This window comes from Brachyistius frenatus, unplaced genomic scaffold (assembly GCF_029030835.1).
Source record: "Brachyistius frenatus isolate BFR_SWC_R1_liver_20210118 unplaced genomic scaffold, ASM2903083v1 Contig_51, whole genome shotgun sequence".
Taxonomy (NCBI): Eukaryota; Metazoa; Chordata; class Actinopteri; family Embiotocidae; genus Brachyistius; species Brachyistius frenatus.
In genome coordinates, this window is record NW_027210650.1 from 242,952 (window position 1) to 259,923 (window position 16,972).

Sequence of the window (16,972 nt, forward strand, 5' to 3'; positions counted from 1 at the left end):
CATAATTCTAACTTGCAGAGCAGAGAAGCATGTTTTAAGCATCATTAATCATTCATAGCGGGTTGTCACCACAGATTGTTTACAAAATATATGAAATGTATAAATCTGAACTATAATTTCTGTTAAACACGGCAAGCAACTTTTTGTATGGAAGTCAATTCATGATAAATTTGCTTAGTTGCATTATTTAGAATTTCTTTCATAATTTTAACTTATTTTAAACAAAACTTAGATGATGAATTGAGAGAATTTACAGAAAATATAATTGAAATGTTAAATATAGGGATGAGTTTAAAAAGAAATTACATCATGTCAAAAGTTGCTTTTGTATCTTTGACTTCAGTATTTTCAGATCTTTGGCACCAAAAGTGCATCACTTCGATCTCCATATTAATCTTTGCTTTTTGTATTTCATTCATTAATAAGTTATGATTTTAATGCAATATCTTTGTGTTTATGCTTACTTACTAATTATTAAGGAATTTGTTAATAATTACTTCCACTATTACTTCTTCTGCTTTCTACTTGGCTGTTTTAGATCTCTTATGAAATCTGATTTGTTTTTAGTATATTTGTTTCTTAATTTGTTGAACGTGTAATAGAAATAATGAAAAGACAGTGAAGTCAGGCACCTTGTACACACTGTTTTATTCAGTAGCACTTCTATTTTTAACATTTCTACTTTTATGTTGACTTTAATGCATTTAAAATATGCATTATATATTTAATTTTGATGATGATGGGGTTTAACATTGTGGGAACAATCTAAGCAGGAACCAGCAGTGGAAGAAAAAGAAAAGAATTAAACTATATAAAATATACATAAATACACATTAAAAATAGAATAATGTCAAATAGAAAACCAAATGACAAACCGTAGTGATAAATTAATGACTGTTAGCAGGCATCCAGTGAATCTCCGGAGGCCTCTGATCAAATATTGTTTATTATTAACCGCAAACAAAGATGCAACGTAAACCACAGCGTCAGCGTAAATGAGTGAAATCGTCAGCAGATTAGCGGAGCGATCAATCAGCCGGCCGGCCGACCGTCCTCGTTCTGAATTCCTGGGGTTGCTTGTTTGTGACAGGTGCGCTCAGCTGTGAGGAAGCGGTTCCACCGGTGGCAGGAGCAGCACTCCATCCGGGCCAGGATGACCCAGGCCATGTCCATCCCCACGTCACCTTCCCGGGTCAGCTTCCACAGCATCAAGCAGTCCACGTCGCTATGAGGGCGGAGACGGCAAAAAAAAACGGCTTCTTTTTTTTTTTTTTTGTCCCAGATACGAGTTTTGGGTTAAAAAAAAAAAAAAAAAAAAAAACTCCAGCTGTCAGCGTGGTCGTCCTTTCTGAGACATCACTGGAGGACGCTGAAACACTTTCCTGCGCTGGGGCGAAGGCGAGAGAGCAAGAGAGGCTGCATCAGTCTCCAAAACCTCAGGAGGGACATTACGCCGACTTTCAGGAGAAAATGGATGAGGACAGGGACGGGGACGGGGGGACGACGACAAGGACACTGCAGACTCTGTGAAAACGAGAGGTTAGTGGATCAAAAGATGCACGTGACCAAGCTGATCTGTGGCGTTTGGGTTTGAATGTACAGCACTCTTCTTCTTTTCTTTTGTTTCATGTTGTATTCCTGCTGGCACACTTTCAGTTTTTTTTCTGTGATCATCATCATCATCATCATCAGTGAGAAGTTGGAGGGCGTCGCCGCCGCCGGACTGCACCGAGCTGGGTTCCACCTCCAGTGAACGGCGGACTCGAGTGCTAACTCATTATTACATTTTCAGAGTTTTTTATTTTTTTGGTACTTTTTTATTTTTTTGCCGCCCGGTCGTCGTGTTCCTCCGTTCGTTGTCGTCGTGCGTTTCTTCCTTTGTTCTCAGCTTGGTGCGGTCGTGCTGCTCTCGTCAACTTTCCAGGAAAAGGTTTAAACACATTCCATAATTTCTACCTGAAGAGTTTTGTTCCAGAATAAAAAAATAAATAAAAATAAAATTAAAAAAAACGCCTCTAAAACACGGAAGCATTTACAGCTTTTTTTATTACAGTGAAGCACACGGGCGGTTTTGTAGTGAAGTTATAAATCAGAGAAGACGGATATCTCTCACGTTAACTCTGAAATAATTACATGACATAACTCTCTCTGAAACCACGACGTGTCAGATTTACCTTTCTACTGATTTACAGATTAAACCAGGGAGTCATTACATGCTAATCATTGGTTTGGAGCAGCGGTTGCTCAGGTGTTAAAAGAGCTCGTCCACTGATTGCAGGGTTGGCGGTTCAATCCGCCTCCTGTAGAGGTGAAGTCCTTTTAAAGTAAGGAAGTGAGGCGAGCTGCGGCCCTCTTTGTCTAAAATTTTGATGCTAATATGCTAATATGCTAAACCATTTTGGCCACCAGTGTTACCTCAGGAAGAACGCCGGTGAGCTAATGTCCCGAAAGCTTTTTGGAAATGTTCTCGTCATCATTTGTTTTTCTTTATTCAATATTTAATTGACCAAACGTTTTGTGGACTAATATAGAAAATAATTGTTGAATGTAAGACGAGCGTTTGCTTTCGTCTCGACACCTTTGACCCCCAGAGAGAAATATGTCTCTCTTGTTGAGCGTTTTGTCGCCGAGAGCATTGGGCGGGAAAAAAAACCAAAACAACGAGCTGAAAGACGCCAACAAGCTCACGACCTCTTTGACCTTTTGTTCAACTTAAAAGTTGGTGCACAGAGAGAACTGGTGAGAGGGCCGTGATTCTTTCAGTATCTACCGTTCGATTTACGGTGTTTTCGGGAACAAAACTCTTCAGCCGGAAACAAAGAGACTTAATCTTGTTGCCTCTCGACCAGCGAAGCCAGACGAGAAGGATTCATCCAATCAGGACGGAGTTCGTACCGGGCGACTTTCTGTGGCGTTCGGTTGACTTGAACGAGCGAGTCAAGTAACTGTTTACTGACTGAACTGTAAATATATAAATAAATAGGGGGGGGGGTCGCCACGGATACAAACCAAAAAAACCACACACACACCACTCACTGTAAATCATATGGGCACATCATCCATGTGATCAGCGATTCACAGCCCACATTCCTACGATACCAGTATGCCTAGCACCGGTGCATTTTTATGAACTGCTGTTTATGTCCAGATGTTTATGAACCTCCTCTTTTTTTTGTCACGATGCAAATTTATGATTTTTAAAAAAAATTTGATTTAGTTTTTGTTTTTTTTAATTCCCCTGCAGGTGTTGTGTGAGCTCTGGTTGTGATAAGAAAAAGATAACTGAATTTATCATCTATTGTAGCAGCTTCCAGCTCGACTGGAGCTTATATATGGTGGTGGTGGTGGTGGTGGTGGTGGGGGGGGGGGGGGGCATAAAAAATACATCCAAAATTAAATGAAAGAAAGTGTAGTTTATATAAAGCACGTTTTGAAACCCAAACAGGAAAAGTTGATATTATTTTATTATTTAAACCAAAAGTTTTTAATATCAGCAGCATAAAAAAAGAAGCATTTGGTCCAACAAAAGAGGATTAATTATCGACTTCTTCATAGTTGTGTGGTACATAACGGTGGTCAATCAAACATCACAATGTAATTCACAATATTATTTATTGTTATTTATTTTCAATATTGTTATTTTCATACTTGAAAAGATGTAATAAAATATTGTGTGTTGCATTCGACTGAATGAAAAATTGAACGAGTGGCTGAGATGTTGCGTTTATTTAGAGGTTTTTTTTATTTATTTTTTATTTTTTATACACAAGACACAAACAGTTCTTTAAAAATAAAAAAAATAAAAAGCTGACATTACCCCGCTGCAGAGAGGCTGAGCTCCGGATCGCGCCACCATTTGTTGACAAACACACACACACACACACACACACACACACACACGCACACACACACACACACACACACACACACACACACACACACACACACACACACACTCTCTCCCCTGAGACGCCAGCGAACAAGAAACACACTTTGAGCATCGAGTGATCTTCTCCAGCTTCGCGTCTCAGAGGGGGAGCTTTTAAAATAAGAGTCTTCTGCCCAAGTGAACATTCATCGTTTTTTCCTCCCGTGAACACCAGGAGAGTCTTCGCTGCTCTTTCCTCTGTGTTGAGAAACACGGGTGGATGGGGGGGGGGGGGGCACAAAGCTGCAAGAAATCCACTGTGACAGTATTCATGACGGTTTTTCGAGGATCACGATATGCGTTGTGATTCTCGGGGCTCCCGGCTTAAAAAAATTAAAAAATAAATAAAAAACCGTAATGCTTAATTGGATGTGAACTTCCACGCGAACACTTCGAGAGAACAGGAAGGTTCTTGGCGCCCCGCGGCGCCGCCCGAGGCTCGGCTCTCTCACTGTCTCTTACGGATTCACTTTTCCTCTTTTACGATCTGTGTTTCTGGCTCTGGGAGACTCCTCAGCTTCACAGTTACTGATTAGACTTCAGTCCGGATGATGATTCACTTTTCTGTTTTTCTGTGTTCTCATTAGTCGCTCTGATCGTTGCGTAATGACTGTTTGTGTTTGTGTGCGGAGCAGCTCCAGTAGTAAAGAGCTTCTCTACTGTTGGTTTCACTCATTTACAGTTTGTTGTGGGAACATTTGTAATGTGTTGAAAAACAAACTAATGAGGTGCGATAAGTTGGATACAAAACACATCCTGCAATCCTCCTGAATCCTGAACAATGGACCTTCAACTGGTGTTTTTCTTGCTTCCTAATGACACCAGTGTGTAGATTGTGTTGCAAACAGCTCTGTTCAACCACATCATGTGAAGGCTCAGCTCAATAAAGAGAGAAACATCCATTATCTATACCTGCTTTACCCTGGGCGGGGTCGGGGGGGGGGGGGCTATCCCAGCTCACATTGGGCGAAGACAGAGTTCACCTTGGACAGGTCGCCAGTCCATCACAGGGACAACACGTAGAGACAGACGGGAACAAAGACCGTTCACGCTCTCATTCACACCAAAGGGTGATTTGTAGAACCACCAATTAACCTGAGGTGCATGTTTTTGGATGGTGGGAGGAAGCTGGAGAACCTGGAGAGACCCACGCAGGCACACGGAGAACAAACTCCACGCAGAAAGGCAGGATTTGAACCCTGGACCTTTTTGCTGTGAGGTGACAATGCTAACCACTGCACCGCTGTGCCGCCCTAAGAGAGAAACAACTGGACTCTAAATGTGTAAATCAAAGCGTGCAGGAGGTAAACGTGTAACTTTCACGCCTAGGCAGCCCGAAGCGTGTCTATCTCACGTTTCGCTGTCTTGGCCCGACGTGTCTATTTCATGCTTTTTGCCGTAAACACCGGGTTGGAGAGACGCGCCGTCCCGTCCGGTCTGAGCTCCACGGGACCGTCACCGGGACGTCACCGGGACGTGGACCGTCTCATCATCTCCCCAGAACTGAGCCCAGACGGTTCTGGTTGAGTTTGAAGCGCAAAACAACAAACAACAGTTCAATTCAACAACATGAAAATCAATAAATCTGTCTCCCGTCTTGATTTCACTCTTCTCTGATCCGATATGAACTCATCATGTGCAGACAAACACGATCAGAACTTTATTATGAATTCAAGACAAAGAAACTGAAATCACGTCACGTGGCTTCGATGTAACGCTGCAATAAAAATGAAATAATAATCTTAAATCTAAGGGGGGGGGACAAAAGTGTACGTTGCCTCGATGATGCTGAGAGGCTCGTCTTATGAGACAGCCGCTGTCATGACAACCGTCTCTCTGCTGTTTGCATTTATATACACGGCAGGTCAGCTCATAACGTGGTTACTAAAGGAACCGGCCTGCATGTAAACAACATAAACTCAGCTCATGTTCCAGTGCGGCTTTGTGCTGCTTATCAACATCTCACATATGACACAGGAAGTAATGAGACTCCGACTGTTTCCTTCGATGCAAAAAACACCTGTTCAGATGCGCGAAGCTGCACTTTGAATCAGCAGGAAACGCTGCCGTCGTCTCGTATGTGAGGACACATGAAGAAACAAAATGTCTTTTGTCAGTGAGGAGGATCGGTGGGCGGAAAAATGTCATTTATTAGAAAGACAAAAACTGCTTTTGTTGAAAGAAAATCAACTCTTCTTTCACTAAAACTACTTGGAAAAGAATTTCCTTTCAAGGAATAAAGCAGTGCAGATACTGATTAGACAAATGAGACCTTTAAAGGAAATATTGCAGAATAAATACATTTAAATGTGTAATAAATGGTTTATAACACTCTACTGTAGTTGGAAGCAGCTGTAAGTATTTTTTTTAATGCATTTGGCAATCCTGTATGCATACATATATGGAAGCTGCTTTAAAATGTGCGTAAATACAGTTTTAATGATATAAAACTATAATTAGACATCTTTATAGATGCTTCCAACTTACAGGTAAATGTTTATAAAAGCTAAACAGGAGGAATTTAAATCAAAATGTTCCCGGGAACATTAAAAACTGAAATAATCAGAGATAACTGCTTCTCTTTCTGAGGCTCAGCCACAGCGGGAGGATGTTTGTGATGAGTCAGCTCCATCTAGTGGCGGTTTGCTGCAACTACATTCAGATGTTTCCTCTAAAAATATCTCACGAAGCCAAATTAACTCAGCAGAAGCTCCAGAGAGATTTAAATGAAGGTGGAGAGGTGAGAGGTTTGCAGACAGGATGAAGAGGAGGAGAGGATTGAGCTTGACTTGAATATGTGAGTTTCTCTGAGTGAGCATTAATAATGTATGATATATAACAGAGTGAGGACGCATCACCAGTCTGCATCCTAAAAAAAATCACACAACTTACTCAGACAAAATTAAATTTAGCAACAAAAGCAACAGTACATGCACATTATTGATGCTTGTTATTATCATCACCGTCACATTAAAAAGTTAATAAGACATTTGTGTGGAGTTTTCTGGACGTACATTTACTGGAATATTTGGATTTAAGTGGAACTTTAAGGTACTTTGAGGTACTTTGAGGTACTTTGTGAACAATATCAGCTGTACCTCCATATTTCAGGGGGGAACATTAGCATCTTTAATATTTGTTTGGTAATTTATCTAATTTGATTGATGTTGCTTTGTGTCCAGTTGCAGTTTTAAGATTAAAGATTCATCTTTTTACGTTGATGCGTTGATAATAATGATATAATCAGTATTAATATAGCAGCGCTGGAGGTCATTTTACATGCACAATATCTATTTGTAAGTATTTTAAGTGCTGATATCTGAACTTTAATGAAGGTTTTACTTCATTTTCTTTTGTACTTGAGTATTTTTTTCATTGTAATGATTTTTCATTCAAATTTAGCATTGACGTAGCATTTCATAATGTTAACACTGAAATACAGTTTACAGCCTTTGTTCAGGTTATGTAGTTGTTTCCATAACAGGGACGTGTAAATACACCGTGTTTGGAGTTATAAGTGTGAATACGAGCGTAGCCTTTATTTAATTACAATACATAGTTTTATTATCATTATTGTAATTATCAGAAGGAAACAAACACATGAATGTAGATGATTAAACAGGTTATATTGAATATGCACGTACATAAGGACCACCCATGTTCAGATTCTTGCCCACCTTCATTTTTTTACCCATTTAATCCACTTTATTCATCATTTTCTTTCTGAATTCGCTCCACCTGTTCCTCCCATGCGTCTTCATTTGGACCACATTTCTTACCATTTCTGTCTACTTCCTGTGTTTCTGTTGTTTCAGTGTGAGGACGACACATCCGTGACCTTCACATGTGGCTGAAGCTCACGCTGGTTGTTGTTTTTTTATTCTACTCCAACTTTGCCCTCTTCCATCCACAGAGGTAGAGAGGAGAGTTGAACAGTTTGGGAGTTGTGGATGAACTGGATCATGATCAAACATCTTGTGGATGAACTGGATCATGATCAAACATCTTGTGGATGAACTGGATCATGATCAAACATCTTGTGGATGAACTGGATCATGATCAAACATCTTGTGGATGAACTGGATCATGATCAAACATCTTGTGGATGAACTGGATCATGATCAAACATCTTTGGATCGCAGCTCATTTCCTTCCTGCGTTTGTTGCCTGCTCTTTCCTCCAAATCAGTCAGTCCGGCCTTTAAACAGCTGAGCTGTTGCCAGTAAAGACGTTCATCCACCTGAGGATGTGAGTGAACAGCTGACCCGGTCCAGGACCAGTCCCCTGGACGTCCCTCCTCTCACAGGTCAAAGCCTGCAGGTCTGAATGTCCACGTCCATCCATCCTCTGCCGCTTGTGGCTGCACGTTTGCACCCTCAGCTTCACTTTAAACGGCCCTTTTTGTGGAGCTGTTGTGTCTCCGGGCCCGTGGAGTTGGTTTTCCGGGTGGGGGGGGTGGGGGGGGTCAGATGCACGATCTCACCAACCAGCAGTTTCAATCTGTTCAGCATGAAGGACGCAAGACAGAAGACCAACAGAAACACGTCGCACCAACTCGTGCGTGTCCGTCGGCTTCCTGCTGAAACCCGGCGGCTCGTTTCTCAGCCGAGTCCCCAAAACAAAGCCTGACGTGTTGGGGACGGGGGACAGACACGGGGGACAGACACGGGGGACAGACACGTCCAGGCTGGGACCGGGAGCAGCTAGCTGTGCGCGCGGCGGGAGCAGAAACATCCTTTTATAAACGAAGAGGAAGTTTTAGGAGAAAAGAAAAACATCCTCAAATGAAAATCATGTTTTTGGGGGATAATGAAGTTTCGTGCTTATGAACTTTCGTCCACATTTCCGCTGTACGGGGCATTTAGCGGAGAGCGACGGCCGGCGGGAGCCAATGAGAAGCCCGGGTTCCCGGCGTCGACCAATCAGAGCGCGGGGGGGGCTGGCCGTGTGAGCGGCTCCTAACAGGACGAGCAGGTAAGGAACATTTCGGTCTTGTTATTCTTTTCTCCAAATTAACGGACGCTGCGCTCGCGGAGGAAACACGGTCCCCCGGTTCGAGCTCCGGCTGCTCGGTGTGAGCCGGTCGGGTTGTTCGAAGTGCGAGTTTTGTGCCGAACGTGAATAAAACGTCAGTCATTGAGAAGTCGGTGAGGATCGGGACGCGAACAAGCTAGCGAGCGTTTAGCTTCGAGCCTGCTAGCGACCGGGCAGTTAGCTCGGTGCTAACGTTAGCTCCTCCAACTTCTCTCAGGAACTCTCCGGAACAGGAACCCGCCGGCAGCGCTCTCTAACGCGACGCCCGGTCAACAACGCGCTTTTGTACGACTTTGCTTTTCGTTTTTCCAAACCTCGGTGTCGACATTATTTGGACATTTCAAACTTTTTCATGACACATTTGCAGCGATAACGTCAGCGCAGGTAGCGCTAGCCTGCTAGCGTTAGCGCGACCAGCTGGACCGAAGAAAGAGTGAACGACTGACCGTCCTCGTGACGTCACAACAAACTAATGGGACACTTTGGTTTTTTGTTTTTTTGTTTTTTTTTCCAGGCGTCATGTCTTCCCCACGTGCGGCCCCTCGGATTACTAACCGGAGGGTTTCAACAATGGAGGCAAAGGTATCAAAGGTATCAAAGGTATTCCTGAACGATAAACCTGCTTTTATTTCTGTGTTCCTCAATGAGCATGATGCTCAGTTATGGTCTCTGAGTCCTGGACACCCCCCCCCCCCCCTCCATCCTCCACCTCATCCTCCCCCTCACCCCCCAAAAAAAGAAAAAAGGATGATATCACAGCCGAAATAGAAGGAGCCACCTGAGGGGGGCATCTGATCAGGACAACCGTCCCCGGAGGTATTTATAGCCAGCTGGGAGGAGAACCCTGAACATGGGGTGGATTACTCCCAGGAAGGGTGGCCAACCCCGCTGGAGGGGCGGCGTCATGTGTCCTGGGACCTGGAAGTTAAGGAAACTTTGGAGCAGGATGAGAAGATGGATGGATGTTTTTTTTTTAATTAATTAATTTTTTTAATTTTTTTACAAGTTACCAATTATAACTGCCACGGATGAGTGCAGCTCACTGGATAACCAGCTGAAGACTTCCATGTAGCTATAAATCTGGGGACATCTCCAGAATAGGGATCAACAGTTTGCTCTCTCTCTGTCTCTCTCTCTCTCTCTCTGTCTCTGTCTCTCTCTGTCTGTCTCTGTCTCTCCCTCTGTCTCTGTCTCTCTCTGTCTGTCTCTCTCTCTCTCTGTCTCTCTCTGTCTGTCTCTGTCTCTCTCTGTCTGTCTCTCTCTCTCTGTCTCTCTCTCCGTCTCTGTCTCTCTCTGTCTGTCTCTGTCTCTCTCTGTCTGTCTCTCTCTCTCTGTCTCTCTCTATCTCTGTCTCTCTCTGTCTGTCTCTGTCTCTCTCTCTCTGTCTGTCTCTCTCTCTCTGTCTCTCTCTCCGTCTCTCTCTGTCTCTCCCTCTGTCTCTCTCTGTCTGTCTCTCTGTCTCTCTCTCTCTGTGTCTCTGTCTCTCTGTCTGTCTCTCTCTCTCTCTCTCTCTCTCTGTCTCTCTCTCTCTGTCTCTCTCTGTCTGTCTCTCTCTCTCTCTCTCTGTCTCTCTCTCTGTCTCTCTTTCTCTCTCTGTCTGTCTCTCTCTCTGTCTCTCTCTGTCTGTCTGTCTCTCTGTCTCTGTCTGTCTCTCTCTCTGTTTCTCTCTCTGACTGTCTCTCTCTCTGTCTCTCTCTCTGTCTGTCTCTCTCTCTCTGTCTGTCTCTCTGTCTGTCTCTCTCTCTTTCTGATTCACACACACACATTGATAATGACCTATTTATAATGCATCTCTTCCCTCATAGTTTGATAATGCACAGACCTGCTGGGAAATTAAGAGTGACACGCATTCATTTTCATGACTTCACCAGTAAGATTTTTTTTTAACGTCGGTGGAAGCGTCGGCTGATCAGATCTTTCTCGTGATTAACAGGCTTAAATAGCAACGAGACGCAAGAGAGGACGTAACTTGACGTGGTAAACATCTATTGCACAATGAGTATTTCTTGGGGAAAATCTCCACATGTGCGCAGGAAGTGATAAACAGATGTTTATTTAGATGTTGTGGCACATGAACGGGATAAACTGGAAAAATACAAGTGAGTGAGTAACAGCATAAACATCCTCAGGAAGCTGGCAGTTTTGTAACAATAACGTATCTAAAATTATATTTTTTAATTTAAATCTCAGCGTCGTTACAACCAATATTTTCAGTAACATAAGGACTTATTTACATCTAATTAACAACAAAACAGTGACATCAGGTGTTTTATTTATAATTAGGACCAACTAATATTGAGCAACTTAAAATCATGAAAGCAAAAAGAACTGAGGAAGTTTAATAATATCTAAAAACAAACCCCCATCATGTAAAGAAATGTACTGAATAATTAAGTCTAAATGACCTTAAAGTTTAAGTTTCATTACCTTATCAGCCAGAACATACAAGACACAATAACTAAAAGCTAATACGAGGCAGCATACATTCAATTAAGCTTCACTTAAGTCTTGTTAAGGGACAGAAGCAAATCAATACAAAAACAACATAATATAACCTTCAACCCTCTTATTTTTTTAAGACTCAACCGACAACTTTTAGCCTAAAGACTATTTCTCAACTCAGCCAGATGTTACAGCAGCTCCTAAAATAGCAAAACACATCAGAAAAGTTTTTTTTTTTAAAGCAATGAAAACATGAAGCTGTCAGATTTTTTAATCTTGTTTAGACATTATTTAATAAGGTAGTTCCCAATTTAAATCTAAATATTACCCATTTTTATTGCAAAACTCTTGTGCAGCTACTTGTGTCAGGACATTTAATATTTATCTTTGGCTTATTTTGTTTAAGTACAAAAGAGTTTTGCAGGAACAATACTCAGCCCGGGACTTCTTTTCTTTAGTCTATCAGAAGTATTTTTTATATAACTTCGAGGCTGCAGTTTGTAATGTTGTACTGCATTAACAATATTGTAGTTATACGTACAGTTTCCTTTAAAAGTTTGTCAAGTGGACAGTAAAATTGATGGCAAAAACACAGCACTCATACAAAAGTAGAGAAAGTATTTCATGTTATTTATGTTCAAGTGGCGTATATATTGTGTATAGCTTCCACCTGGGGAAAAAAAAAAAAAAAGGCCCATCTAAAATAGCCTATATCAGTTTATTTGTAGAATATATTTAGAATATTTTCACCACTTTACCTTAACATCAAACAGCCTTTTCTGACGGGGGAACTGAAACTGTTATATACATTCATGCTCCTCTTCAAAGCCACTACCAGACTCCTTTGACAAAAGTAGTAATTTTAACCTCACAGAAAACAAAACCTGTTGGTGGACTCGCTGCCTCGATCTGTCAGTCTGCATGTGTTGTTGTGTGACTTTGGTGGTGTTTTAATATGTTGGTTCATTTCCAAACTGACACCAAAGTAATAAAAACAATGAGCTGTTAGATCGGCAACTCCTGTGTTCTGTGAGGTAAAATTACTGTTTTTGTCAAGGGAGTCTGGTGGCTTTGAAGAGGAGCGCAAATGTATACAGCAGCTTCACAGCAAGGTAAAGCGGTGAAAATATTCTAAATATAGTCAGCAAATAAACTGATAATGGCTATTTTAGGTGGGCCTTTTTCTTAGGTGGAAGATGTACATAATATATACGCTATTTGAACATAAATAACGTGAAATACAGTCTCTACTTTTTCCAGATGCCATCAACTTCACTGTACACTTCACAAACGGTTGTTTCAGTCCGGCTTCAGTCCTCCATTAGAAAAATACTTATTTTTTTAATGGCAAAGTAAAGCGGTGAAATATTATAAATATAGCATTAATTTAAATTCATACATTTGTTTTAGGTGGCTTATTACCAACCTCCAACACAGACCAAACAAAAATCTTTCTGAGGGCCGACGCTTTGAATAATTGAAACAGTCGGGGCGGGGGTGGTGGGGTGACTTTGCTTTGATGAGGTTGCTTTCAGTCATACTTGTTTGGTCCTGCTTTGGTGCATGTGGTGTTTTATTACATCTGGGCCCTGGCTGCGTTTAACAGGCCTAGTGAAGAAGAGCTCCTTCAAGCGGCCGCAGGCTGCAAAGCTTCAGGAGGCCGCTGTGGAGGAGGTGGTGGAGGAGGTGGTGGAGGAGGAGGTGGGCGATCCAGATCCTGTTCAAAATGTTATTGACTCGGTCAGTTTTTCTGGAAGGAAGTGATCCCCCTCTTCTGTAGTGTCTTAATATAAATAGAGAGCATAATGGGTCGTCGTAAGCACTCATTTATGTATTTGGTCTTTAAGGAGCTAATCAAACCCTTTGATTGTATTTATTTATGTTAATTACAGCTCATTTTAGATGTGGATGTTTGTGTCCAGGTTGCTTTGTGTGGATAGAAACAGGTGTTTTGTTGTTTTTTTTAAGCATGAGTGGTGTATTTTCTGCACAGAGGCCCGTGCTGCCATCAGTAATATTTACAGTTTAACCAGTAAACAACACCACAAACAACAACAAGTGACAACTGCGCTATTTATTTATTTTAATATTGATTTGGGGGAAGACAATGCCCTCCTGTGGTATCTTCTTTTCAGCGTTCATGTCGTTTCTTATCTGCCCTTTACTCTAGTGGTGAGTATGAGAAATGTCTCCCGCCTACCAGAAACCAACACACACACACACACACAACACACGCGCGACGCTCGCGCGCGCGCTCACACGCACGCTCACACACACACACACACACAGCGCTTCTATGTTTGTCAGACTCAAATCCGAGGGAGAGGAGCTAGCCGCCATTTTCTAAGCGTCTCTCCCTAAAACGAGAGAAAAACGCTCGCGACAAACTGCCATCTGGATTACCTCGCGCTTCCCGACGAACGGATTTTCAGTCGGAGGAGATCCGTGAAATCACGGTTGAAGTAATTCGGACCAGAAAGGACCGTTTCGCGGCCCGGTCTTATATTCGCCGTAGCGGCGAGGCGAGCTAGCTGCTGAGCAGCAAGGTGTAGATCGTTGATTCGCCCATTGCTGAATCCGGAACGAACCGAGCGGCTCCGTGAACCGGGCCCTCCGCTGCTCGGGCTGCATTTTTCGGGGGGGGATTAATTAATGGCAGCGTGATCGAGTCGAAGCTCGCTTCTTTTTGTGTTTTTGTTGGCACCCTGGTGTTTTTTTCCTCCACCTAAACTGCGGGGGATTGTTGCCGAAATTCCCTCGGATAGTGCAACCTCGTCACGTGGTAGGTTCCTCCTTTTTCTTTGTTAGCTCGCTAGCTCGCCTGGCAGGGTCTACTCCCAACTTCTCCCTCTCACACTAGCTCGCCATTAACCTCGCGTTGCTGTTTGGTCGCCCGGCGGCTCGTGGTGCCCTCAAAGTAAGTCAGAAAGGACGGAGATTTAAAAAAAAAGAAGAAGAAGAAGAAGAGGGACCGGGGGGGGCTCGGCTGTATTTATTTCCGTAGTCTCATTACGATGCACACCGTGTCTGAAACAGCGTCGTTTAAAAGAAGTTGTGGTCCAGAACGAGCTGCCGTCTTCCTCCTCCTGCGAACCCGTCTGCGGTGGAACAGAACCCGGATTGAAGTGTGCGGTGGATGCGTGTGTTCCCGCGGGGGTTGAACGTGGAACAGAGTACTTTGGGCGTTCTTGGTTTAAATCCACCACTGGGTGCACGGAGGTCCGGAGGCACCGAATAAACGGGTTACTAGCCCTAACGAGGTTTACGTGAAGCTCACAGGGGGGGCTTTTAAAAAAAAATAATAATAATAATATATATATATATATATATATGTATATATGCTGAAACCAAATGGCTCCAAAGCAGAAAGCGTTCGACTACACGCCCGCTGTGCGGGCAGGCAGCGTGTCACTGCGGGCTTATGAGTCCCGCACGCTAGCTTGAGAGCAGGTTGTGTTTCTTGCATCAGCAGCTTCCCTGAGCTAACGCTAGCCACCACAGAAGCGCATTAATTTGCACGCAGTGCTCCGATGTCATTTATCTGTCGTTTGTTGGGAGGTTTTTTTTTTTTCTCGGTGCGGTGATCGTTGCCGATTTCTTTTTTTTTTTCACAGGCACGTCTCAAATCAATTACACCAGCCTCCTCTGATCCTGCACGGTTGTTGTTTCTGTCTTTTTCCTTCTTCTTCCGCTGAAGCTGTTGAAGATAATGAAATATGTTTGTTGAGTCGGTCGCAGCCAGCACGGAGGCGCCAGGCTGCCTTTTAAATCTACAAACGCTCTTGTAAACACCAGGAAGACATTTTGGTGATTACGTTATGGTTGGCTAACGTTGGATGTGGACGCGTTTCTCTTTTTTTTTTTTTTCTTCTTCTTTTTTTTTTTTTTTTTTTTTGTCGCATGTTGTATGCCAGACAGTTTACAGAGACCCTCGTGTACGTGCGTTATGTTTCCAGCATTTGCTAACGTCGGTTATTTAATTTCCTCCCAGGCCCGTGAAAGCGTGAGCTCGCTGGGTGTGTTTGGAGCGGATTGGGCTGTTTTAGGTAGATGAATTGCATTGCATAATCTGCTTCGGAAATACCAACATGGCGTAGTGCGCGCAGACCAGAAACTGCGGTGAAATACTGAGCCCCCATTCATCTGAGCCTGCAGACGATCCGCCGAGATGCAGCTCGCTTTTATCTCCTCGATCGTTTGCAGGGAGGCTTCTTTTATTTATTTTTTTTGGTGGAAGTTTCGTTTGGATACACAGTCAGTCAGTCAGTCAGTCAGTGGGCATGTTGTGAACCATTAAAGCGACACTTAACCGTAATAACGCCTCTGGCGTTGCGCTTTGCATGTTTAATCTGATAATTATTTTGTGGCTCTTTTAATGGGGAAATTAGGAAGGTTTAATAGGTTCAGGTGAAAATGACACAGGAACCTGGTCAGGATGACATCATGTGCTCTGGGCTAATGCTGGGGCCTAAATCCACCTACTTACAAACTGCCTGTGAGGAACCCTGCTGCATACTGGCTTACCAGGGCACATGTAGGGCAGTGGGGTTTGGGCCATTTGCACTGGCTCTTCCTGTTTCGTCCCTCATCAGAAATAAGCTGCAAAGGTTATTTTAAAGAGGAGCCTTGTAATTCTACGACAACGAGGGCTTGTTCTCGCAGGCATGGGTGGAGTGGGAATTATTTATTGGCCTGATGTCTGTTGTTATTCCATCTGTATCATGAGCATCCCACTCCCCAAGGTCAGTGCATGTCATTATTTCTCTGTAGTTATTGGAAGTGGGCCTCTGCAGAAAGTAATTAATCGGCGATTACAACGGGATTAAAGGATATTTGTTATTTTTTTGAGAGCTGAGTGAATTTGAGTACGTCTGACCATCTCAGATATTCCTCTCGTTTTCTTTTTAAGTGTTTCTTCCGGTTTCATTCGTGGGATCATTTTTAGCAGCACTTGCAGCTAGCAGGTCAACAAAATGTCAATGAGTCACCAGTTCATTTGATCAGGCCTCCTGATTTGTCATAGACTTTCACTTAAGCTTTTGTATTCAAGTTGGTATGTTGGAGCTTGGCTATTAATTAAGCACTATATTTGGTTCCTAACATTTAACAAGTGCTATTTTCTTTTGGGTGGTGGTTGGTATTTTTCCACTCACAGTGAAGCCTGTACTACAGAACCTGTAGTACAGGTATTTCCGTTTTATGACCTGTTGTATATAGGCACAGCCTGCCTACATGTTGTTTCCTCATTATAATAAAAACATTCAATATGGAGAAATACATGAAAATATATATTTTTGTATTTATCTATTGTTTTTGTGTCCACTTGGTCTCAAATCACGGTCAGTGGCTTTGAGACTAAACTGTTGTATTTTATATTTAGGTCCTCTTAAAGCAGATGTTACTGTCACTCCTAACAGGATGGCTGTCTGAATAATTGTGAGTGCACCAATACAGATTAAGCTTCCCTGGAGCTTCTGGTTTCAGTATTGCATCCATACTTAAACATGTTCTAGGTCGTGTCCGTATGTTTGTTTACAGTATTTTTTGTGACGTTCGTCCATTGATGAT

General features: G+C 42.7%; 2 protein-coding genes across 6 annotated transcripts in view; both read left to right on the forward strand.

Moving 5' to 3' along the window:
* Positions 1–1,253, forward strand: part of LOC138624354 (corticotropin-releasing factor receptor 1-like) — a 50,112-nt gene extending 48,859 nt beyond the window's left edge. Inside the window, exon 14 of the mRNA XM_069704482.1 lies at positions 1,091–1,253. Within this exon, the coding sequence (XP_069560583.1) occupies positions 1,091–1,231 (141 nt within the window). The 3' untranslated portion in view covers positions 1,232–1,253. The remainder of the gene's footprint in view (positions 1–1,090) is intronic.
* Positions 1,254–8,660: 7,407 nt separating this feature from the next.
* The window catches only part of LOC138624363 (KAT8 regulatory NSL complex subunit 1-like), a 29,636-nt gene continuing 21,324 nt past the window's right edge, over positions 8,661–16,972 (forward strand). The window contains exons 1-2 of one of the 5 annotated variants that reach the window (XM_069704500.1): positions 8,661–8,902; positions 9,477–9,544. The gene's annotated coding sequence lies outside the window, so the exon portion shown is untranslated. Of the gene's footprint in view, positions 8,903–8,945; positions 9,545–13,662; positions 14,187–14,686; positions 16,841–16,972 lie in introns of those variants that run through there. The other 4 variants (XM_069704499.1, XM_069704498.1, XM_069704502.1 and 1 more) reach the window with 4 other exon arrangements.